The sequence below is a fragment of the Schistocerca gregaria genome, chromosome 2 (assembly GCF_023897955.1).
Source record: "Schistocerca gregaria isolate iqSchGreg1 chromosome 2, iqSchGreg1.2, whole genome shotgun sequence".
Lineage (NCBI taxonomy): Eukaryota > Metazoa > Arthropoda > Insecta > Orthoptera > Acrididae > Schistocerca > Schistocerca gregaria.
Window position 1 is genome coordinate 432089155 of NC_064921.1, and position 27535 is coordinate 432116689.

General features: G+C 40.3%; 1 protein-coding gene across 8 annotated transcripts in view; it reads right to left on the reverse strand.

Annotated features, from left to right (window-relative positions):
* The window catches only part of LOC126324633 (unconventional myosin-XV), a 921967-nt gene that overhangs the window by 154879 nt on the left and 739553 nt on the right, over positions 1 to 27535 (reverse strand). For all 8 annotated transcript variants that reach the window (XM_049995079.1, XM_049995082.1, XM_049995077.1 and 5 more), the window contains one exon: positions 26475 to 26619. In XM_049995079.1, coding sequence (XP_049851036.1) covers positions 26475 to 26619 — 145 coding nt within the window. The remainder of the gene's footprint in view (positions 1 to 26474; positions 26620 to 27535) is intronic.

A 27535-nucleotide genomic window follows, 5' to 3' on the forward strand; every position in this document is an offset into this window, starting at 1 on the left:
CTTCTCGTTCAAAGCGCCGAAGAAGTTCTTTACAAGCATCAACACGTTCTCTCATTTCAGGAGTCAGCTTCCGTGGCACCCATCTTGCAGACACTTTGTGAAACTGGAGCACATCATGCTCAATGTGGTGTGCTGACCCATGACTAATTTGTAAACGTGCTGCAATGTCATTCAGTGTCACTCGGCGGTTTTCCTTCACTATGGTTTCAACTGCTGCAATGTTCTATGGAGCCACAACTCGTAGTGCCTGACCTGGACGAGGAGCATCTTCCACTGAAGTCATACCATTTGCGAACTTCCTACTCAATTCGGGTGTAGACTTGCTGCTGTGACAAACATGCATCACCGTACCGAACCTTCATTCGTCGATGAATTTTAATAGGTTTCACACCTTGACTGAGCAAAAACCGAATAACAAAACGTTGTTCTTCCCTGGTGCAAGTCGCAAGTGGGGCGACGGTATGTGTGCATCTACATTATGCTGCCACCTACAGGCCATTCTGCATGCTGTTTGTAGCGCGCTTACCAACTTACAGGATAACGGCGCGAAATTTCGAATTGTTATTACAAATTTAAGGTTTTCATTTGACTCATGCTCGTACATCTATACTCCGCAAACCACTGAGAAGTGAATGGAAGACGGTTTGTCCCACTGTAGCAGTTACTGGGTTTCTCCCCATTTCATTCACATACTGAGCGCACGAAGAATAATTGTTTAAATGCTTCTGTCTGTACTGCAGTTAATCTAATTTTGTCCTCACAGCCCCTACGGGAGCAATACATGGCGGGTGTTAGTATATTCATACTCTCACCATTTAAAGCCAGTTCTTGAAACTTTGAAAGTAGACTTTCTCGGGTCTATTTACGTCTGCCAATTATGTTTCTTAAGCATCTGTGTGACATTCTCCAATGGATCAAATAAACCTGTGGCCATCCGTGCTGCCCTTCTCTTTATAAGCTGAATACCTCCTGTTAGTAACATTTGGTACGGGTCCAGACACCTAAACAATATTCTAGGATAAGTCTCAGGGTGACAACGTGTTACAGCCAAGTATCTGTATCCGTATATGGGTATTTAGCTGACTTCCCAGAATCGCACTTCAGGGATGACGCACTGAAAAATGTTGTTCAGAACACACTGAGATAAAAAAGGTGGTCTTTGATTGTCAGGCTGTTCTCGCCTTGCCCTAGAGTGTAATTGCATTTACATTTGATGCTGTCGACCTCTGGAGGCTAAAGCGCAATAAACTCGTTAGGCGTAAGGAAGGAACATTAGTACTTAACGTCCCTTCAACGATGAGGTCATTAGCGACGGAGCTCAGGCGCGCATGGGGGAAGGAAATCAGTCGAAACTTTTTCAAAGGAACCATACCGGAATCTGCCAACAAAGATTTAACGAAATCAGAGAAAACCTATATTTGGGTGGTAGGATAGGGATTTGATCCAGCGTCCGAAGCCCACTGCGCCCCTTCGTAGTCAGACGTGCCAGAGTGAGGACGCAGAGCGTAACAGGAACGACGCGGGCTGGAGCTGGACGGAGGCAGGAAGAGGGGAGCGGAGCGGGGAGCAGGGACAGGGGCGACGCGCTCCACAGGAGCGGACGCCGGCGTTCCAGGCGGCGGCCATGGCGGTCACACAACGCACCACGCGCCACACGCCACGCAGCTGCGAAACGCAAAAAAGTGCGCTGTTAGCTCGCGTGCATCCGGGACCGCGAGCCCGAGAAACACGCCGCAGCTCTGACGTGCTACCGGACGTGGAACAGGGGCGGCCGGTATCCGTTGTTAACAGGCGCGCAGAGCGTCACGACACAGCGCTTTTACGGGCTTTATTACACCTTTGCTGGACCACTCTTGTTCCCTGTGCAAATAAACAACAAACAGAATTTCCATTTTCTTCGTTATTTCTTTATTTTTACCGGAGACTCAAAGGCGTACCCAAGCCCTTACGGAGGCGGACTCTCCGTTCAGTTCGTGGCACTATTCATGCTTCATTTTGCAACGCCAGCTGTACAAGCTACATGAGATGGAACCAGTCCCTAAGGTCTGCTGTAGGGAAGACGAATGCTCGGTGTCGGTTCCTTACCAGAGTTCTAGTTAAGTGTAGCTCATTTCTTAAGGGGACCACACCGTGGTTCAGGTAGAAAAAAATCGATTTTCGGTTTTCATCATATTTTGATAGATGAAGGTTTTATTTAAGTACTCTGAAAAGGATTTTGCTGAAAAATATCTTTTTTCGAGCATTTAAAGAGCATTCTCCTACCACGTGTGTTGATGTGCCACGCCCACTTTTCTGTCACCCCGTTTTCCTCATATATTTTAGATCTTCATATCCCCTACATTGCACGTTAGGGATTTTTTTTTTACTCCCGAGTGTGTTGGCTATCCTTGGACTGCAACGGTCGATATTCTTTTCTTTCTGCTGATTGTAAACAACACGCTGTCAAACCTATGGTTAGTTTTGTTCAACTTGTTATAAAGTGTTCAAGTTGTTATAAAAAACTTGCAGGTATACTATGGGCAGGCAATTAGGAGAAATAAAGAAAATCGGAAGGCAATGAAGAGAGATGTTTGGGCCACATTCTTCCATAAGTCCTGTACTGATGATAAGCCATGTCATGGATTGTGTCCATCAGGAGAAAATTCGTGGTGTAAATACAATAGCGCCCAGGCAACTGGAGAATCTTAATCTCACCAGCATTCTCTTCCTGCTGCTGTTATTACAGCAATTAAACCTGTTTTCAGAGAGTTGGCTCATCCTGGCCTTCTAAGGAAATGTCTGAATGGGCAGACCCAGAACCCAAGTGAATGTTTCAACACCATAATTTGGAACCGCCTTCCTAAAACTGTATTTGTGGGCATGCATACAATGCAACTAGGAGTTCATGACGTTGTTATTACATTCAATCGTGGTAATATTGGAAAGTGTTACGTACTGAAAAAGCTGGGAATTAATCCTGGTGAAAATATGATAACTGGACTGTAACATTGCAATAAAATGAGGATAGCCGATGCAGACAGGTCTGCATCTAATATGGCCAAGAAAGCAAGACAAACCTCCAGGAAGGTGAAAAAGGAAGCTGGAAGACCTGCTAGAGGCCAAAGAAGGGCCATCATATGCAGCAGCAGGTTTTAATTAACCGTAAGTAACAAATTTCAAAAGTTTTTTTCTTTAAATTCTATTTCCCACAAACTAAAATTTTCAGTACATATGCCCCATTATAACAGAAACTATCACAGATAAATGAATGAAATTTTCAGAGACTCTGCACAACATAAAAAGCTACCTCTGGTACTACATTCATTATATTCCCCCATTAGGAAGTTCGCAAAAAAATATTTTCTGCAGAAAAACTTAATATTTTTGTTAATAAATTAAAAAAAGTATTTCTTAAAAAGTATAAAGTGGATAAAGTAGATTTTAGTAGAGTTGACTCTATTAGCATCTTGTAACATGCAGTAAAAATATTAAGGTCCTGCATCAAATAGTTTTTTCGGAAATGGGTCAAATACTTGCTTAAATTAACATGGGTTAGATAGGCAGGGTGTGGTCCCCTTAAGGAGACCGGGAACAGAACACTTGTGCGATCCATTCTTGAGCACCGCTCGAACGTTTGTTATCCTCCCCTCCCCCCTTCTCACAGATCGGATTAAAGGAAGACATCTAACCGATTTAGAGACGTGGTACTAGATTGATCGCCGGTAAGTTCGATCAATATCACGGAAATGTAACGTGAATTCAACTGGGAATCCCTGGAGGTACGATGACGTTCTTTTCGCGAAACACTATGGACAAAATTTAGAGAATCAGCAGAGTCAAACTGCAGAACGATTTTACTCCCACCAATGTACATCCCGCGGTAGTATCGCGGAGACGAGAAAAATTAGGGCTCGTAAAGAAGCATATTGACAGTCCTTTTTCCTTCGAGTACACGGTACCCTTCGTCATGCACCGTATGGTGGTTTGAACAGAATGTGTGTATAGATGTAGATGTATGTAGCATTCGATTAGGACACGGCGTTCTCATTCAGAGAATGACGGACAGGGTGAGCAGCAATCTGCGGCTGTCTGCTGGTGACACTGTGGTGTACGGAAAGGTGTAGTCGTTGAGTCACTGTATGAGAATACAAGATGACTCGGAAAATTTCTAGTTCATGTGATGAATGGAAATTTGCTCTAAATGTAGAAAAATTTAAGTTAATGCAGGTGAGTAGAAAAAACAATTTGTTAATGTTCGAATAAAGCAATGGTTGTACGCTGGTTGACAGCGTGCAGAACGCTGGTGCGACCCATTCTTGTCTACTGCTCGATACCCACCAGGATGGACTGAAGGAAGACATTGAAGCAATTCAGGGGCAGACTGCTAGATTTGTTTCCGGTAGGTTCGATAAACGCTTGGGTATTACAGAGTTTTTTCGTTAACTCAAGCGACAATTTCTGGAGGGAAGATGGCGTTCTTTTCGCGAAAAACTATTTAGCAAATTTTGAGAACCGGCATTTCAGGTTGACTGCAGAACGATTCTACTGCCGCCAACCCACATTTCGTGTAAGGACCACGAAGTTAAGAGAAATTTGGACTCGAACGCAGGCATAGGCAGTCGGTTTTCCCTTGCTCTGTTTGCGAGTGGAACAGGAAAGGAAATAAATAGTAGTGGTACAGGGTACCCTCCGCCATACACCATACGATGGTTTGCGGAATATGCATGTACATGTTTGTAAGAGCTGTTAAGTTTCCAAGAGTTCGAAAGTAACTAATGCAGCTTAATAAGGCTGTTGTCCTGCCATCTAGGTTATAGGACAAATCGTGTAAGGACCACGAAGTTAAGAGAAATTTGGGCTCGAACGCAGGCATAGGCAGTCGGTTTTCCCTCGCTCTGTTTGCGAGTGGAACGGGAAAGGAAATGAATAGTAGTGGTACAGGGTACCCTCCGCCATACACCATACGATGGTTTGCGGAATATGCATGTACATGTTTGTAAGAGCTGTTAAGTTTCCAAGAGTTCGAAAGTAACTAATGCAGCTTAATGAGGCTGTTTTCCTGCCATCTAAGTTATAGGACAAATCGTTCAGCCAAAAAAATTTAATACATCACAAACATCACACTAACCTGCTATTTGACTTGCGTGAAAGATAAACTGAAGTACAGAATATCATATATCCCCATTAACTAGGCAGACGAAGGCATCTGACACGTAAACACAGAAATTCATAATAAAGAAACAGTATCTAAGGTGACACCATGGGGTTTGAATAGTGACTACTCTTCTTGTTTCGTGAAATGTTCTACCGGCATTAGAAATGCAAAATTTTGTTCCGAGTGATACGCTCTACTTACTATATGACGAGCATGTGAGAACTGAACGCAACTTTGTATGTATGTAGGAATTGCTTCTGAAAATTTTTGCCCGGGGTGTAGTCTTATATGGAAGTGAAACGAGGATAATGAGTTGTACAGACAAGAGCATACTAGATCTGAAATGTCGCACTGAAGGTTAATGTTGAATATTGAATACAGCTCCAGTAACTTACGACGAGGTACTGCATCGAGCCGGGGAAAAAAATAAAGTTATGACAATACTAAACCGTAAGAAGGGATAGGTTGATAGCAGGCATTCTGAAAGGTCAATGCATGGTTAGTTTTGTTAAGAAGGGAATGGGTGAAGCAAAAATTGCAGCACGAGACCAAGCTAGACTTGTGCGAGAAGGTTCAACTGGAAGGAGGTCGTAATAGTTACTCAGAGATGAAGAGAATTGCACTGGATGGACAGACTAGTGCGGAGAGCTGCATCAAACCTGTCTTCGGACTGCACTCGAAAAGCGAATACTACTGCCTACGGCGCAAAGGTTGGAGAAATATGGCAAGATTTTGGTTGAAATCTTTGAGGTTTGCTGGGCCCCTCCCTGAGGTGCTGCCTACCAGTTTCAGTCTGGAGGCGCCATTAGTAATGGAGGGGCAATATTTAATAACGTCAGCCACTCGTACCCAGTCAAATAACAGTCGATCGAGGATCGGAGATGAATGCCAACTGATAACACGACAAGATTTTACTGTTAGATCACATAACACCTTTGAGAGGAATTTTATTTTCTTCCTTTTTTTCAAATAGTTTCTCTTCCGAATGACATGTACTGTGCACCCTCCAGTCGTTGCGTGATAATTTAAAATCTACGTGCAACCTACCTAGAAAATAGTAGCTTTGCAGTTACAACAGAAACTGCCACACTGTCACTCACAGTAGGTAACGAAGATCTAAAATATTTGTGAGTGACAGATTACTTCAGTTAACGTTTACTCAGTTCTGATCTTTTGTAATTTCTTCGTTGAGTTGCTGAGTCCTATGTCTGTTTTGCCCTTCCGTCGACGATGCCGTGAAGCCTACTTCTGCCTTGCTTGCAGGAGTGTTCACCTGCTTGAAGCACCTCCCACGAGTAGGTGTTGGCTAGGTTCTACAGCTGCTGCAACTAGGGCTGATTCAGCGGCTGCGAAAGGAGAACGAGCGCTAGTTCTCTGTGGCGTGTTGCAGTCACTGCGTATGACGGATGCAATGTTTTCCGACTATGTTGAAACACAACAGAGCGGTGACTAAAGCAAAAACTACAGTCTCTCTTCTACTTCACCGCGACTATCGACATTGGCATTAAACGATTTTAGTCCCGCTATCTGTACAGGTTTATTAAACTCTCAAGGCTACACACTGTACGCCTTTTCTTGGTGATAAAACAGAAGTTTTCAAAACTTGCACGGTATCGCTGACTACGGCTCTATTTTCCTTACTGTTTCACGCCCGGCGACTCAGTTGGCCAAGTACTACGCTAGCAACTCGAAACATCCATAGTTCAACTCGCTTTTAGTGCCCGGATGATTGCTACAGTTTGCCCTTCGTGTCGGCAAAGCTTTGTCTAAACGAATAAAGTCATCCGTCTTTTTTTTACCTCACGAATACTGCGCTAAACTTAAAAAGGTCTTGGTTAGTTGCTTTACACCACACTGTCATCCTCAAGTGCCTAAACGAGTGTTTACGAAGCAGATCGTGCCATATCATTCCGTAAATAAGGAGTTATGAAGCAGAAACTGACTGACATGTACTTATCTATTTGATCATGAGATGTTAAGGCTTTCATACAGAAGTCTTTTCGGCATTACAGAGTGTCATGTTACTGTCTTCTTCTAAAGCGCATAGGCCTTTCCGTCGTCCTCGGGCACGCGTACAGTCATGCCATACCACAGTCAAATCTCTAGGTACAGTCGCAAATCTCAGTTAGTTCAATTTGCAATAATGAACAAATGGTTTAATGATTTATTAACCATTTGCTCTCTCGAATGAGTGATGCCAGCAAATGACCTGTAAAATGTGTTGGAGCACATGCCCCTCAACGTTGAACACAAAAGGCAACATGTTCTATTTGCCTAAAATCCGGCGAGACTGAACTAGACGTCTGGACGATATTATATAACAACTGGCGACGTAGAGAAAAAGTAAAATAGCAGAATATCTTCTTATCTAGACGTAGCTGCAGACACCGCAAACACAACGGGAACCCCGCAATCCAGTAATGTCAACAGTTAGCACATCGAAAGTACCAGAAACGGGAGCTAATGCATGAAGATGAAGGAAGGTTAGAAGTTAATGCCTCGTCGATGATTAGGTGACTAAAGAGGGAGCAATATTTTAAATTTTAAAAGTAGAATGATGGGGGACTACACGACAGGGGAGGGGGGGGGGGAGGGGGGTACATAAATAAGAATTTCCGGAGGACATACGAACCCTGTTCCTCAGGAATACGAGTCCAGTACTTGAGACACTACGCCACATCACTCGGTAGTTCTGAAAGAGACGTACTTTTAAAGTAGCAACAATTATCTACAAAATATGTGCAGGATAATATGGACGATTTACCACATGCTGCAACAGAGAAGATGTTTTTCGTTATAAATGAAATGACTGACGGACATCACTCTGATTGTCCCCGAGGGAGTACTTGCACAGTCACATTTCGATAGGAATGTAATTTCTAATCGATGTTGCGGCCACCACAGATGGGAAAATAATTCAGAAGTATAGGAATGGCTAGGAGATGGACTGTGGCCTTGTTGAAAAAATATCTATCGGTCGATAACTCTATGCAGACTCTATGCTCACTAATCCTTGGCAGATCGGCCAACTCTAGAACCATACAACCAGACAGAATAAAAACGCTTTCTTTGCATATGTTTCGGTCTTCCATCAGTGCTGTGAAATAAAGCATTTCTAAAATGTAGACACTCTGATGGCTGCTACAGACACCTTGTCAATGTATGACAAAATTCGAGGAAGGAGTGAGTCACCTTCCCATTCGGTAATGTTTCTGTTCTCAAAAATTTCAAGAAATCACAGGGAGACGGACATGTGAAACTGGAAAGACGAAGATCACAACACTACACCAACGCTATCCCACCTCGATCGGTACGCAGGAACGCCGTCGCCGTGTCAGTGTGTAACGGGGGTGGGGGGTGGAGAAAGTCGCATTCCGTTTCTAACGAAGTAGATTGGGTAGCTTCCATAGCGGACAGGACCACTTTTCTCCGTTCTGTGGCCACTAAACGACTCGACAGTCTCGGCGACACATTTCCCGGATAGCAGCAGGCAGGCCATTTCCCACTTTTCTCGGTCTCGCTTGAGATCGCCTTAAATATAACGGCGTTCACGTAACTGCGGGGGAAAGTTTGCGTAAGAAGGCGGCTCATTACAGGCTACTCAGCTGCGGGGCTACCATGTTTTTTGTTTGCGGCAGCTTTCTAGCAGTATCGACGGTGCCCTCGGCCACTATATTCGTACGCGACAGCAAACAGCAGCCGTGCGTTACGACAGACCGTCAATTGCTGCCGAAGCATAGTGCTCAGACACGCTGTGGATAGGTATCCAGAACGGTTGTCCTCCAAGTTCTACAAATGAGAAAGGGGTGAATTACAGAATTGACTGCCACCAACAGTAACTGTTCAACGTATCTGTGGCATTAACCACGCAGTAAGAATCAACAGAACACGCACGGTCCCAATATTTCTCGAAGACCTCGACAGAAAAATTTAAGTAATTAAAATTACAGCAAACAAAAACATTTGAAAAAGACGCCACGAGGAATCCGTACTAATTACTGCGATTATTCAAATGCGTTTTGAAAGAGTCCCTCTAGGCTTCGAAAAATGAAGCTCGATGTTGTTGCGCTTAGTGTGAAAGCAACTGCCGTGTTGGATGGAAACTCAAACTACCAAAGGAACTGACGATTATGACAGTCGAGCTCTTGGCTAATGCTCCAACACGTCGAGAAGCACGTGGACTATAAGTTCGTTATCCTAAGATGAGTGTTAGAACTGCTACGGCAACTGCACAGCTGACGTCCCAACCATCCAATGACATATGACACCATGAGTATGATATTGCGGTTCGTAATTAGCTGCCAAGATGTTACCATATGCTGAGTAAAAGAACTCTGTGCCATTGCTGAAAATGAAACAGTAGACAAACTAACAAAAGCAGACGTCTATGACGGAGGGAGGGGACACGTGGAATTTCCAGCTATATCTTTTTAACGCTGTCAGCTTAAAAATCAGAGAAAATAGGTACACCGAATGACAAGAGACCTCCAGATACAAAGGCAAATATTACGCTAAAGTTTACTCAGTGCTGATTACTAACTTGTGGCACGAAACACATCTGCGCTGCAGAGACAAGAGACGTGTCACAATCAACCAAAGCTGTTATACGAAACACTACGACGTATTGGTCTGGACCCATCCACTATGTACGACTGCGATAAAGATGAGGATGTCAAACATATCTTTATTGGCTGCTTGAACAGATGCTGCGTTACAAGTCGTCTACAATAACGTTTTTTCGCCATCGGCTGCTGTTTGTCGACATATCTAATCACACTGCTGTGATCGAAATACTTGAGAACATGTCGTCGTTTATGTACCATTTTGCCAGAAGAGTAGTTAACTTTATGGTTCTACTGTAATTTTATGTTGATTGTCTCGTATATGTATGTAGCTCTACAATGCAGCTAACCTTATTACGTATAAGTGGCAGTCAAATGAAAACGAGACAAATGGAAAAATGTAAGTAAATCGTTTGTAACCTCAAAAGTAATCAGCATAATTTTAGTGCTTTATCCCACTGTGGGACAAGACGATCAATGACTTCATGGAAAAGTGTTTGCAGTTGACAACGAAATCATGATTGCACCCAAGCGTGGATCTATTTGTCCGAGTAAATCAACTACCAAGAATGTGGACCGGTCTACTTGTTGCCAAAGTTGTTTCGACTACGATGCGGAAGTTTCGGTGGGAAGCCCACACACATCCTCTAGACAGTCCCGATCTCTCCCCATGTGATTTCCAAATTTTAGGAAGACATTCGTCATCGTCAATTTGCTTCGGACGAAGAGGTGCACGCCAAGGTACAATTGTAGTTCCGTACGCAAGCGCAAACATTTTTCCATGAAGGCATTAACCATCTTGTCTCACACTGGGATAAATGTATTAACAGCTACTCTTCAAATAATAAACAGTTTACTTACTTTTTTCCTATCTGCCTCGTTTTCATTTCACTGCTCATTATAAGTTGATGGCTGTATAAATCCTGTTCAAATCGGGGAAAAAGCTTCTGACTCGTCCAGAAGAGCAAATCTGTGTGTGGAAGAGTCGATGGTATACCTCTTTGAAAGTCTGACAAGAAATTACGGACTAAAAATGCACCGACTGTGGCAATTTTTCTGCTGTTGTTCCACTCGTTTGAATGCCATGCCGCCCGGACGTTAACGCGGCGAAGATGAGCCTCCACGACAAAAGGCTTGATATTATTGTGAGTATCCATCGCATGTGTTGGCTTTCTGCAAACTGATACTGAACGGATACGTCTGTTTATGTGGCTGGGAGGTATGCTAGCTTTTTAAAAAATCGTGTTTTTGTTAGTGATTTTCGCACTGAGAGTTTCAACTGTACAGATCTGGTTCGTTGCTTCCATCTCCCTTTTCCCATAATATTCAGAAATCTTAATGTTTTTCCTTAAACCGGTTTGCACAATGATTGGGCACACATCAGATACCGTAGACGTCAAGTACAGAATAGGCAAAGTTTGCTTGTAACAATCTACTATATTTCCCCATCTCTCAATTAAAATTTATCTCAGCTTTCCTGACATTCTATACGACGAACGAGTGACTGAACCATCGACTAGACTATAGCTTTGTAGTATACTTTTCACGTAAACCGCCTAGTGAGACAGCTTAATAGTAGAAAAAAAGGGTTCACCACCAGGAGGGCTGTGGTTCAAATCCCCGACTATCCATGCAGATTTAGTTATTCCGCGGTTTCCCTAAATCGCTTAATGCAGATACTGGGATCAGTCCGTCAAGAGAAACAGAGCTAATCTCCTTATCCACTTCCAGCTTAAGCTTTGTATCTAATGACCTCATCATCGACAGGACGTTAAACCATATCTTCCTTTTCCTCTAGAAAATGTCTAAAGGAAGACAAATCCTTCAAATGTGCCACTATGTTTACATGGGGCTCCCGAAACCGAATTTTGTAAACCGGATTCCATGTAAGGCTTTGGTTGATCACGTGGAGTTGAAAACACTGCAATACTGAGTATGGACAGGCGGTTCTAACTGCCGGGTTTCTATTTACATAATCGATTTTCGCTCTCATGTCCACGCACAACCGTTTTTTTAAATGTGCTTGTGTTGTCAGGTTAGTCTTGTTTTTAAAAATTTTCGGCTATGTGCATTGAAAGAGAAGTAGAAATATTAAACTGAGCATAAAGTGTATTTAATTGAACAGAAATAGCCAATGTGCCGACTCAATCAAACACCAGAACAACAGATCTCCAGACGCAATTAATGTAAAATAACAGACGATCGGAAAGTAGGTATTTTACCGGTCTAGCAACACCGCTTCAGGGTTCGGGCTTGAAAATGTAAATACGAAAGGGAAAAGCAGTTTCCGAAATTCGATTTCGTCTTCCAGAGGTTGTCGCGTGTAAACGTAGTGTGAGTGTACTGGCCAGTCTGCTTGCCACACAGAGGGCCTATTTGTAGGCTATTTAATCTTTCACTCGTGTTGTTCGCCATGAGATAAAGGACGTGCCACTTGAGTACAGTCTTGTCCTTGTGCATGTGCAAGATTGTAGAGGACGCCCATTTTTTCGACTGTACGGTGTCGCGAACGCCGTTGCCCCAACTAATCCACATGGCGTGCAGAAACGAGCCTGTCCGCCTGTGCCACTATGAAGCTATGTGCGTTTGCTGCTTCCAGGTGGCGGCAGCAGGCAGTCAGCCTTTGGCTGCATTTAGCTATGCACATTCCCAGCGCGCCACCTGTTGTTGACGATAGCGCCGGTCGAATCGGGCCGCGGCGCAACGACCTCAGCTTTGCTATCCAGGAAAGGGAGAGTGTTGAAGGGCTCAGTACAATGTGCGTACGAGTGAACAAGAGGGCGGGGGCGGACGGGGAGGGGGGGGGGGGGGGGGGCGAGGAGAAGGGAAAAGAGTGGAGCTGTGCAATAAAAGAGAAAATTGCTTGTTCATGCATAGCGCGCGGCGCCGCGGAATCCATTTGATCCAGTTCTACTTTCCCTTGCTCCTCTCCCATTCCTTCCTGGTTGTCTGCCGCCGCAGGCAGGAAATAGGGAAGCGCGTGCGTGGCTCGTCCAGTGAACTCAACTACCCGGCAGATTCTGCTGCCAGGCTTCCGTAACTCTCCTTTATCCTCTTCCTCTCATCCCTAACCACCACATTATTTCATAGTATGCTTCCTGCACAGCACGTACTTGAACATTCGATTGACAAATAATGATGTCTCTTCCTAAAACAAAAAGATGTATTTGTGCTTATTCTGTTACTAGTGGTATCACTGTCCTGGGTTACAATTACTGGTACTCTTACGTTTCAGCCAAACGCAAACGATTCTCGTTTATACCTTTGCACATACACCACTTTCATTTTTATTAATGATCTTATGTTAAGGTTTTAACACAAGAAGAAGTCAAGTGTTACAGTTAGAAATTGTGGCTTGATGCAGCATTACGTCACGACACGCAAATTACACAGGGTATATTAATCCAATATATGGCAATGAGAGCACTTAGCAACTCCCATCAAACTTACGTAATTTATAACGTTTACGAAAATTTCTCTCACTGATACCCCCCAAAAAACTATGAAAAGAAATATTATAATAACATATTACATTTTCACCGTTCATGCAGTAATGCTCCACCATTTGACATTATTTCGTAATTTATTATTTCTTTACTACAACGTATTTTCACTACATTTCACAGACGGTGTCCAGATATACTACTGACTGTACTTGTGCTTTTCAGCAGGTGTGATGTTATAAACCTTGAGATGCATAAAAAACTAGCTTTCGCTTAAAACAGTATGCAAATTACCCACACTATACTCATTCAGGGTCATAATTAGATCACTTAGTGACTGTCAACAAACTTTACACATAATTTCAAATCTTTTATAAACTTTCTGTTCCCCACACGCTTAATGTCAAATATTTAACAAATGAACTCATTTGTAAAGTCATCAGACATGTGAAGCTGCTTTATTATAGGAAATCGATTCTTTTATGAATTGGGGTTTAAGTACAACAAATGTTAAAAAATTATATATCACCTGTATTAATTTAACTCTTTCAATATATTTCCTTTCCTAACCTCAAAATATCTCTATTTATCCTCGAAATGATTCATCAATCAATGTTTTCTAATTATCTCCTGATGGTTGTGTACATTCATTGTACCACGCATCTGCAGGAAAAATGCCATCTAGTCAGCTGTGTCTCAATCTGCAGGAACAAGTTATCTCGACAGGAGGAAAAATCAAACTCAGGGAGGTGCCCAGAAACATTGCACCTACTGCAGCTAAATAATCACCACAAAATTTTGATCAATGTTGTGATAAAAACATTACCTGCTAGCTATTTTGAAAAATGTTGAAACCACAAGACAGTTGCTTAAACTACAATCTTTTACTGGGTACACGAGTGGTTTCGGAACAGTTACAGTTTCATCATCTGGTGTAAACTGCAATAATAAATATATTCTGTTAGCTGCAAAAGGGAGGGGATCCTCAAGTCTTAAATATCAGATAAACAACTACGTGGCTAAAATTCCAAAAATAAAACAAATTAAAAGAGAGAACAGGATGTTACAAATAAAATCACTTAATCATCTGTGGTCATCCTTACTGCAAATGTTGTCATGGATCCAAAGGTTCTGTGTCAAAATAGTAAAAGGGACCTAAAACCATCCGAAAAAATAGACATAACAACTGGACACCAAAATACCAAATAATGAAACATGTAAAATGTAATAAAAGTGTGTGTGTGTGTGTGTGTGTGTGTGTGTGTGTGTGTGTGTGAGGGAGGGACGGAGGGAGGGAGGGGGGAGTGGGAGAGGAATCACATATTTCATGGAATACAGGGGAGATTAACAGTGGACGCAATCTTTAGTATGAGACAGTTGATGGAAAACCATTGGGAGTATGGGAAATATCTGGTGATGACATTTCTCGACCTAGTTAAAGCATATGACAGTGCTCCCAGGGAAAAGGTATGGGCAACCTTGAAGACAAAGGAAGTTAGAAAGCTAACACTTGAAGTCATCCAGGCAATGTATGAAAAAAACTCTAGTTGTATGCAGACACCAGTTGGAAGAACTGAATGGTTTAAGAATGTTAGGGGACTAAGACAAGGAAGTGTGATATCACCACTACTATTTATAATGGAGATGGATGAAATAGTCAAAGAGACGAAAGAAGCCCATAGAGGAAAGAAGATGAAGCTGTTACTCTTTGCTGATGATACTGTGGTGTGGGGAACAAGCAGTAAGGAGGTACAATAACAATTAGACATCCTAAATGATAAGGTTGAGAAATATGGAATGAAATTGAAAAGTAAGACCATGATGGTAACCAGAGGGGATAGAGAGGGCAAGGAACAAATTCATATTAAGGGCTGGGATATTGAAATAGTGGACAACTTAAAATATTTGGGAAGTGTATTAATGGGGAATGCTCGTTTGGAGGCAGAAATTAGCAAAAGAATACAACAGAGTAGTGCATTTTACCAGTGTGTGAGGGGCTTGGTGTGGGGGAAGGAAGTGCCAATGAGGTGCACGCTGGTGCTATACAAGACTTATTTCGCACCCTTACTAATTTACGGCTCAGATACTTGGACTATGACTAGAGGAGAGGAGAGTAGGATACAATCTGGTGAAATGAAGTTTCTGAGAATATGCTAGGGAAGACGAGGAGAGACAGAGTGAAAAATGAAGATGTTAGGAAGGAAACTGGAGTGGAGAAGTTGACTGAGAAAATTGAAAAGAATAGATTAAAATGGTTTGGACATGTGAAGAGGATGGGAGAGGGAAGAGTACCAAGAAGAATGGTGGAGTTCAAGATTGAGGGCAAGAGGCTGAGAGGAAGACCAAGAAAAAGATGGATTGAAACAACAGAGATGAGTTTAAGGAGAAGAAACCTGTTATGGAACCAAACTGTGGAAGAAGAATGGTGGAAAGACTGAATAAAGTGGCGAAGTACCATTGATACCCCAACCCGACCAAATGTTGGATAGAGGGGAACGAAGATGATGACGGCTTACAAAAATTCCATAACAGCTGTTCCCAGTGACGTGTGACCGGGAACACAAACAGGAAAATATGTAATTGTAAATACCAGTCATAAGTGTGCGGCTTCAGCACTCGTGGCTAGTAATTAGTGTTACATAGTTTTCCTGTTTGTGTTCCCCGTCGCACATCAGAGGGGAACGGCTGTTATGAAATTCTTATAAGTAATTCCATGCAATATGTGATCTACCCCCCCCCCCCCCCAAATTTTTACTGCAATTTACATGTTTCATTATTTTGATCTTTTGGTGTTTGGTTGTGTGGAAAGACCTGGAGAACAGAGGAGTAGCAAAACAGATTATTTGGAGAGTAAGGGAAATGTATCATGGAAGTGTGAGCTGTGTGAAAGTGGGAGGAGAGAGATCAGCTTGGATTGAGGCAGGAAGTGCACTTCCACCATTACTCTTCATTGTAGTGATGGATGATGTAATGAGTACAATAGCACAAGTAATTGGTGAAAGGAAGATGAAAGCTATGGTGTTTGCAGATGATCTGATGATTTGGGGGAATAAGGAGGAGCAAGTACCAGAGCAGTTGGACATATGGGAACGAACAGTACAAGAATATGGGATGAAATTTAGTATAAGTAAGAGAGGAACAATTGGAATGAAAAACAGAAGTATTTCGGAAGAGTGTCAGAAGCCTGATACGGAGCAAGGATGTACCCCAAATCAGTAAAAAGGTTATATACTGGTTATACTATGTCCCTATACTGACATATGCATCAGAAACCTGGGTTAGGAAAGGAAGATAGTAAGACAAAGAACAAGCTAGTGAGATGAAATTCTTGAGAAACAATACTAGTGTGACAAAGATAGACAGATTAAGAAATGAGAGGATCAGAGAGTTAATGAAGGTGGAACCATTACAGGAGGGGATAGAGGAAGCAAGGCTGAAATGGCATGGACACATTAAGAGAATGGAGGAGAAGAGCATACCTAGGAGGATACACAAGATTAAACTGGAAGGAAAGAGACCAAGAGGAAGACCGGGAGATAGATGGCTGAAAGGGATAGAGGAACGCATCTAGAAGAAAGGAGAAGACTGGACCAAGGTGAAGACGGAGAGATGGTGGCAAGACAGAAGATAAGGGAGAGGCCTATGTTCCATACAGACCCAGCCAGAGGCTGGAAACTGTCCAAGATGATGATGATGGTGTTTGGTTGTGATGTCTGTGTTTTATTTTTTTTCCAGATTGTTTTAGGTCCCTTTCACTCTTTTGATGTGGAACCTTTGGTTCCATGACAACACTGGGGTGAGGAAGACCTCAGATGATCAAGTGATTTTATTTGTAAGTAACATCATATTTTCTCTTTTAATTTATTTGACTTCTTTAATTTTAGCCACGTAGTTCCGCATCTGATATTTCAAACTTGAGGATCCCCTCCTTTTCACGTGTAACAGAATATTTTTGTCATTGCAGTTTACAACAGATGATGGAACTGTAACTGGCATGTACCCAATAAGGGATTGTAGATGAAGCAACTGTCCTGTGGTTTCTACATTTTTCAAAATGTACTTTACAGTTGTGGCTGCCCCATAAGAAGATTTCTCTGTACCTGCTCGCTGTCAATCTGCAACTGCATCCGCAAATTCAGACTGGTAATGTGCAACAAAAAAGGTCCCAATGAACATTTCTTATAATCAAGCAACGTATGTTTCAATAATTCCATTATAATGAATAAGTTGTTGTTGTTGTTGTTGTGGTCTTCAGTCCTGAGACTGGTTTATGCAGCTCTCCATGCTACTCTATCCTGTGCAAGCCTCTTCATCTTCCAGTACCTACTGCTACCTACATCCTTCTGAATCTGCTTAGTGTATTCATCTCTTGGTCTCCCTCTACGATTTTTACTCTCCACACTGCCCTCCAATACTAAATTGGCGATCCCTTGGTGCCTCAGAACATGTCCTACCAACCAATCCCTTCTTCTAGTCAAGTTGTGCTACAAACTTCTCTCCTCCCCAATCCTATTCAATACCTCCTCAGTAGTTATATGATCTACCCATCTAATCATCAGCATTCTTCTGTAGCACCACATTTTGAAACCTTCTATTCTCTTCTTGTCCAAACTAGTTATCGTCCATGTTTCACTTCCATACATGGCTACACTCTATATAAATACTTTCATAATCGACTTCCTGACACTTAAATCTATACTCGACGAATAAGCTATTATTCACTATATCCATCATAAAAGAACAGCAACTGTATTGATAATTACAGCAACTTTAATATACTGTTTATTTTTCAATCCGAGTTGTACATTTTTTTACAGTATGGTTAGTCTTAAGCTCCCTGTATCATATTCACATCATGTTGTTGTGTCAGCAACCTGTCGAGTATATAAGGACCACATCCCATTGTAATTATGAAGACGTGATGAGTTGCTGACACAATTACATGGATAAGAACAGAATCCAGGGAGATCAAACCTAATGTGCAATGTGTGACTGGGACTGAAAAATAAATGATATATTAGAGCAGTTTTAATTATTCATTATTCTCTTCCAAACAGCTATCATTAGACTGTATATGACAAGTGATGTATTCAAAATTGAAAGAGGGGCCAGTCCAAGATATTTGATGATACCAAAACTATTCTCAATGTATCTAAGGGAAGTTTACAGAGTTTTAAAGCAGGAAAGCAAAGAAAGAAGTGTGTTAGTGGAACATATCTGAATTTCCATAATTTTGCTGATGACATTGTACTGTTTGCACCCAATGCAGCTAAACTTCAGCAATGAATAGAAGAAGTTAGTAATGTAAGTCTAAAAGTACAACTGAAAATAAATTGTAATAGGATGAAAATAATGTACAATCAGTACATATAAAAGTAAACAGTTGAAATTAGCAATGAAATTATAGAAACAATTGATGAATTTTTATATTTAAACAAAGACTGGGTAGACTGCTAAAGAAATAATACAGAAGAGAAACACCTGCCTGAATTGTCTTGGAAAACTACACAGAGTTTTCAGAGCAAATATTCTAATACATGTGAAACGGGAAAGCTACAGTCAGTGTGTTTTAAGAATTCTGACTGGCAGGGAGAAACTGACTTTTAACATAAAAACTATATAAAAAAAACTGAGGGTCGCTCTGTTGGTAATGGATGTTAGGAATCACTAGTATATACAGGAAAACAAGCAAAAGCATATAGGAATAGACTTGAATGGAACACATATGTATGACTGTATTGAATATGATATTAAGATTATCAGGAATGATAGCCACATGAATATATGATAGATAGCCTGAGGAAGTTCTTTGATGGATATCAAAAGATACCAGGAGACTAAGACAATGACCTAATCGAAGACGGTAGGTGGCATTACAAAACAGAGGAGCAGCATGGGTGCATATCCAAGACTATAATGCATGGAAAAAGATAAGGGGGAGACTTTTAGCCGGCACTGAATGTCAAATAGCTAGTGATTATCTTTTGAATAGTTTGTACATTCACCGTTTAACAAATGCAGACCTTGTCTTCATTTACAACTTTCTTTTTCCCCCCACAATTTGGTTGTACAGTCACCGCCTGAGACAATATTACCCACACAATGAAAAGCACAGTGTTCACCGTTTAGCCTTACAAGACATATGCATCATTGAATATGGTCCTTCTTGGCAATACATACTAATAAATAACACAACACCCTACAAAATCGTGTTCAGAGAGCCCACCTCCTGTTTGTGGCACAGGAGGTTCTCCCCAATTTCTGACTTTCCCACATACATTACTCATGGAAATGTGTTTGTAGCCACTCAGCAGCTGTCCTCCAAATATTCCAGAAATAAGCAACTATGAGCATTGGATATGGGAAGTAACAACCAACTAGACAATAACAATAAAAACATGAAACACATCTTTGGACTGATGTGATGTAAGGAAAGTTACAGTGTAATGTCCATTTGATATCATTAGAAAATGTCCTTTTGCAGTCGTAAAAGGAAAGGGAAAGAAATCAGTGAAAATGAAATGAAATGTCGTGTGACGGGGGCCTCCTGTCGGGTAGACCATTCACCTGGTGAAAGTCTTTCGATTTGACGCCACTTCGGCGACTTGCGCGTCGATGGGGATGAAATGATGATGATTAGGACAACACAACACCCAGCCCCTGAGCGGAGAAAATCTCCGACCCAGCTGGGAATCGAACCCGGGCCCTTTGGATTGACAGTTTGGCGCGCTGACCACTCAGCTACCGGGGGCGGACAAGGAGCCATATAAAGAAACCATGCTGGACTCAACATGAAGTGATTAAGTGAAACTATGATGAGAAGTAAAGTTCGATACCTCTCGTCCTCACTGCAAGTCTTTTTTCTTGCCCGCTGAACCATCTCAATCAGGATGTTGTGATATATATAAGCTTTCACATCAGTTTAGTGAAGCTTCAGGAAATAATGTGTGTGTAGTATCAATGCGATTATATTAATATACCACCTTTAGTCATATGTGATATTACTTGAATCCTCCTGAAGCAAGTAAGTATAATTCTCATAATCTTTTGCTGAAAAGTTTTCAATAGATGTGAAATTCTGCTACTTGTTTGCAATGTGGAAAATTGAGGAAATAAGACTCATGCCATTATTATATAATTTAATTTTAAGGTTTCTGAAAACAAATGGTTTGTGCAACCACTCACCATATAGCGGAGATGCTGAGTCACAGAGAGGCACAACAAAAAGGCCTTCGTAAAAAATAGATGACAGACACACACACACACACACACACACACAAATGCAATTCACACACACATGACTGCAGTCTCAGGCAACTGGTGCCATTTTTAGATAAATGGTTTGAGTGGCATTTATGTGGACTCTGCACTGGTACTGAATTGTTTTTCATTCTTAATTGATAAGTTTATACAAGGTAACAGATGCAAAAGAGTGAAGTGCACTGCAGAAAGCCAGATATCTGTGTGGCAAACACAGGTAAGGTTAACTATATGACAATGAAGATTATAGAATCAATCTGACTCTTGAACTCCTACCTACTTCCCTAAAAAACTGTAAACAATAAACACATTTAAAACAATTAAGATGGGGTGAGAAATACCAACATCCATGACTGAAACAGTAATGAAGTGTGTGGAGCAGGAGTCAATATTGGGATTATTTCTTTTTCTTATGTATGTGAATGATGTTATACATCCTTCTAATTCCTAAATAATTACTTATGCAGATGACATATCTGTACCATTTTATGGTAACAATGAGGAGGAATAACCTATTTTCTAACACACGGGATATCTGAGGTGACTAAATATTTTAGTAACCAAGACCTAAACATAAATACCATTAAATTACAGCTACTGGAGTTAAAACAGCCAACCCATTCCACAGATGTACTTATGGAATTTCACATATAGGGAATGATATTCCTTGGTCTATACTTGGATGGTAATGAAAATCATCTTAGCTACATTTGCAGGAAAATAAGCAGTGCATTGTAGCTGTTTAGCCAAATGTCTAAAATTGAATGTAATCAGAACAATGCACTGCTGGAGAATTTTCCCATTTATAAGTTATAGGATAAAGCTGTGGGTTTCTTCTGCTGAATTAAACTTGAACTGAATACTGGTGCTACAAAAGACAGCTGTAACGCTGACACATGGTCTTGGATCCCGGGAAAACTGCCGTGATGTCTGAACCAAAAATAAATACCTCACTGTGTGTGTGTGTGTGTGTGTGTGTGTGTGTGTGTGTGTGTGTGTGTGTGTGTGTGTGTGTGTGTGTGCGTGTGTGTACTTGTCACATTTTTTGTAAGCCATTAGAGTGACACAACCAAATGTTATGATGTATGTAATCACATCGCAAAAAATTTGTACAGTTATTGCAAAAAAAGTTAGAAGTAACAGACCATAGTCGGTATCTCAGTGGCTCAATGTGGTACGACAAACTGTCAGAATCAATAAGAGGACATACTGGGGATCCATTTAAAACAAGATTAAATACTTTTCTAGCAAATAATTGCCTGTTTCCACTGAAAACATTTTAAGCTGTATATATTATGTATTAACCTTTATTGTTAAACATGTTATGTGTTAAATCTTTGTTCACAAATATGAAAGGTACTATACCTTTGTAACAATGTGGCATTTGCAAAAGCCATCATATGACAACTATAATAAAAAATATATATATATATAAAAAAAGTAATGTGTCTACAACAGTTGCTGCATAATGGTCTTTGACTGAGACCAGCTGCACAATAATTAATAATAAATTGAACAGTAGCTTGAGGTGTTACATGATGTCATTTCTAAAATATTTAAAATGCAATGTTTATGTTTTTCGGCAATTTTTATACTTCTCTCAGTTTAGAAACAAGTTTCGCATGTTTCAGTAATATTGATGCTTTTCTCAGTTTTACCACATAACACCTAAGATAAATCAGTTGAATGAGTCACACTCCAACTTTTTTCACCCAAATGCAAAGGCACCTTTAAGTTACTTCTGTATTTTACTAAACTACTTGTCAGTTTCAAATGGGCATGTACAAGACACACTGTCTTTTGAATGTGGATATTAACTTTGCCAGCCAGCCTGATGGTATCCGAGACATGTAGGCTATGTGCTGTCAATAATTTTCACCCTTGCCCATTACTGTCATCCCTAGACTGAACCACACATAGGATTACCACGACTTTACACTGCTAACGCTATGTGCCTATCTAGAGCCTGATTTCCACAAATAAATGGTCATAACAGAAATAAAACAATGAAAAAATCCAACATTGAATAAGAACAACATTGAAAGGTTAGACTGCTACTCATCACATAGACGAGGTGTTGAGTCACAGACAGGCACAAGAAGAAAACTGTGGTAAAATTTTAATGTTTCAGACAAAGTCATCCTCCTGAAATATAAAACACAGACACATACAATTTCACACACAAATGGCCACTGTCTTCAGGCACCGAGTTAAAGTCAGGCTTCAATGACTGGAAACAGTGCACATGTGTGTAGAAGTTGAGCCTGTGTGAATGTGTGTGTGTTTTCTATGTCAAAAAGAGGACTCTGCCCAAAAGCTTAATATTTTAGCATTCTTTTCCATAGTGGCTGTTTGAGATTCAGTGTCTCCTCTAAGTGGTGAGCAGCGATCTATCCTTTTCATATTGTCATAACAGATATAAAATATTTAGCAAATTATATTTCTGTATGAAACAGAACATAAAATATCCTCTTTTCAATTTTCTAGTAATTCTTTTTCTTTTCTCTTCAATAGCTAATCTATGTCACAAAAAATACATTATCAGAGAAAACTACAACACAATTAAAGGTTTGCTATCATTTACCAGCTGCTTGAAATATTCACATCATCTTTTCCTGCAATACTACCCCATTTTATGACAAACAATTACTGTGTCAGTCTGTCTCCTATTAGAGATAGGTAGACAGATGGATACATAGGCAAATAGAGAGAGAGAGAGAGAGAGAGAGAGAGAGAGAGAGAGAGAGAGAGAGAGAGAGAGAGAGAGAGATTCCAACAGAAATCCTGCTACCATAACAGACTCTGATGTGCTTAAAAGAGCATGTTATTAAAGAATGTGTCCACAAATCCATGTAAATAATATCTCTCCCCTGAAAACAGAAAATCTGTAACACTGGGATTCAAACCCAAATCTCCTGCCTCAACTGTCCCCAGGATCAACTGAAACATTCAGTGTCACTTACATTTCCTTCTTAGTATTTCAGAACACTACAATGCAGTAATAGTGCTCTGACAGTATAAATCTGATGGACCAGTTGTCCTCTACTAAGGATCCAAAGGTATGCAATAGTGTGTTAACAAACAGTTTTCACTGAATTCAGTCTTATCACATAAATCTCAAAGGATCCCTTACTACCTTTATTACCCTATACCCCATATCACTAAAGCTGCATTGTACCATAGATATCTTATGAATGACAGAATTAAATTTTGAAATAACTTTCTTTTATGCAGCAAACACAACTGTTGATACAAACCAGTACACTAAATTAACAACACAGTAATAAAAGCCAAACGACTAAATTGGTTAGGGGAGGGGAGGGGAAACTGGAAGACTTAATGTAATGTCTTTTACCTTTGAGCACCAGTCAGATGGGTTTATTCCTGCACTTACGGCCCGATAAAGATCCAGAACAAGTCCTAAAGTCCTAGCACATCGCACTGCTTCATACCAGTCCTCCAAAACAGTCAATGCATTACACATAACTGTTGAGATAGGTCCAACTTCTGGTGCTAACAGTACTGGTCCATGACACTGTTGTTGCAAATGTTGCGGCAGTTGTGGAGGTGGTAATGGTGGTGGTGGTAACTGAGGAGCTTCTGGAAGTTCAACAAGCCAGAGAAAACACTGTGGTGATAACATTATTACTGTCCCTGCAGTCACTGGATGAGATTCAAACCAACAGTCAAGACAGACTGATCAGTACTGTCTGTGGAAGGTCTTCTCATGCCATGCCTCACTGACCAGCTCCACTTTCAGCTTTCATAACAAGAATAAAAACTTCCAACAGCTGTGAAAGTTGTTTCTCCTCACTTGTTTCACTCCACAATGTAAACACAATGGTAGTTGTCAATTGTGTATGATTCCTCAAGGCCATAGTATACATTGCTCAGCCTGTTCTGATTACAAGCTCTTCATAGTTACATTCTTTGCCACTGGGTAACAGTACACTATGTTTCAAAACACTTTTGTTGTACCTAGTGAAAAGGGAACATATTTCAGTAACACAAAAGCTTGTTTACATATTTAATATGTCAACACCTTCTGGAAAGTAGTAACATCCTCCTGTCACACTCTGCAACTTTGCACTTTTTTCTGAACATAGTTACCCTTGGCAATGTTTCTTCACAGTTTTATTGTACTGATTTACGTCATAATCACCTTCATAATTATGCTGAAGAAAGGAAGTTGAAAATTGTTATTGCTAAATGAGACAGGAATAACTAATCTTTCATTTCCAGAATGAATTTACTCTTCCATTATCTATTATCTCAACTTATAAAGACTTTGGATTCCTTCAAAAGGTAAGTTATCCTTCCATTTTCTTGAATGAGTCACAAAGGCAGTGGACAGTGAAGAAGAAATTGCATAGCTTTAGCAATTACAGAGAACTCTAAGTTGTGTCGATGTATAGGCTTGTAGATCTTCAGGAAACTTGCCATGTGAACAGTCATAATAATTCAAAACATGTACTCTAGAATATCTCCTTTTGAGTTGCCTCAAATGTGGTAACTGACAAAATATTTTTCACAAGTATTTCCCTAAATCTTATACACTTCCCATGCACTAATTTAAAACTGCTTGTATTTGTACTTTTTTAAACTCATTCTTTCACACTTTACCTAAAGAATAAAACAAAAATGCAGCAATGAGCAGGAATAAGCAAGGGCTCTGACAGTGTGATAGAATTTATGATTTCTCATCCAGATTATATTCTCACAATGCTATCCTGTCACTTATGTGCTACATATATTTCAGTCTGTTGTTAAATGAATAAGGCAGAAAGTATCAAGAGAAGAAGCAATCTCAGAAAACCAGCAAAGTAAGCCACACGCTCCACTGCCCATGACCAACTGAAACTACAAAAGTAGAGCTGTGGCTGCAGTGTCATGGTCCAATGACCCTGAAGGTGATGTTTACAAATGGGTAAAATATTTCTTCCCAAACCTGGTAGTTTAGTGTAAACAAATGTGGTGGTTTACAGACAGTACACAGCAGGCATTGCAATCATTGCAATGAAACTGCAGTAACAATCCTTGTGTGGTTCTTTACAATTTTGCATACAAAAGTAACATTACTATTTCTTTGAACAAACACAGGCAGCAAAGGGAAAGTGTGGCAATATAAAGAAGAAATGGCTTTATGCTTACACTGGATATACAAAATATAGGCCCTTTAAATAAAACAAAAAGTTATTTCATGAATTTTTTTAAGCATAGTAGTCAATTGTGGCCAACACACAGGAGAAGGTTACATAAAAAGTCAAACTTAAAGCAAAACCCACACTATTTTGTGAAACACCTTAATATCTTTGTAAAAGAAGTAATTCTCTGTTCCAATTATACCACCTGAACCTTTTTTTAAAACGACACCATGCAGCTATATAAGAATTCCTCAAGATGTTCACAATCATTTCTTCACTGAACATCGCAGACTTTTCCAGCAAACCTCTACCAACCACTGGCTTTTCTAACATCAATTGCTTCCCATTCTTTTGGTATTACTATGGTTCTGATTTGTAGTAGCATGTTCATAAATATAAACCAATACAAAATTGTTTGAAGCAGAGGTGGTCAGTATTCATGTACTAATGTGCTACAACACATTATAAATAACACAAATTATGCCATTTTTCCTCAAATACCAACTGGAAATCACATAAAAATTATACCACTTCCCTTTGAATGCAGGCCAGAAAATGCAATAAAATTAAACCATTTCTTTTTGAGCGAGTGCTGGTATACAAATAAAATAGACAGAAACATGCTGCCGGTCGCTGTGATCGAGCTTATCCAAACGAAGCCTCACAAAATTTATGTAACTTAACTTTAAATTGTTCTACTACCATCTTCTTAAAAATTGGTGCTAACTCCAATTGTAACTATTGCCACAGTATGCATAATTCTTCATCAAATACAGATCTCAGCTACCATCATGAATATTTAAAGTCATTTACATTCTCCAAGGGTGTGTAACAAAACCTTTGTACTCACCTTGCTGTGCTACACCAATTTTACAGCTGAAGGTAATAATAATGTTAGCTATAATAAAAAAAGAAACAGGTTGCAGCTTACCTTATCATAATCCAGCTGGTACCTGTCAATCATTGACTGAATCTGGTTGGCTCTGTGTGTGTATAACAAGATACGTACACCTGACGTCAGAATCAGCTGTATTGCACTGCTCTTTGGTACAGATGTTTCAGCAATCTCGTCAAAGCTGTGATAAGATAAATTCCAAATAAAGCCACAGGCCGCCACAAAATCACATTTCCAAAGATTAAAATAGTGACACAATATTATAGATATATGCAATGTATTCCCAGTTGTGAATATGGGCACCATCAACTGTATAATGGATGCACGTCTGAAGGAACATTGCATTCTACTTCTGAACAACACAGGCACTGCAATATCATATTGTACGATAACATTATAGCTAGTTTCAGCACAGACTATTACAGCTACTGGAGATTAAAGAAAACATTTCAACATGTGGCGATTATACAGTTGGTGCAGATGAAAGTATCCCACGTAAGTGTAATGGAAATGCAGTGAAATTACAGAAATGAAGAGCTGAAATGGACTTATCATTTATTTACAATGAAAAATACGGTGAAAATACATTTATAGAAGATGTTGAAAGTGACCCTCTACAACATCAATACACAGCTGTGCACATCTAAACATATTCAGATACACCCTGACTAAAATTTGAATATCAAAGGCTGCATTTTCATGACTGATGTCTTTCAGTTCCTGTATTGTGTGTGGCTTTGCTTCATAGACCTTGCTCTTCAAGTGACCCCACAGGAAAAAAAAAATCAGATGTTTTTAGATCCAGTGAAAGTGGTGGCCATAAATATTTGCTGACAGTTCGTTCCTCAGTGAGAACATCATGAATTTGTTCCACTGGTACCTAAGACATGTGATATGTTGCCCCATCTTGCTGGAAGAAGCAGTATTGTCTTTCATATTCAGATATCTGAGCACAAAATGCATCAAAAATTTCAACATATGCAAATGTGTTGTGGGTAGTGTCAAAAAATATCGGTCCAATGATGTGTGTTTCTGTTACATTGCACCAAAGGCCAATTTTTTCATAACAGAGTGGTTGTTGATACACAATGTTAGGG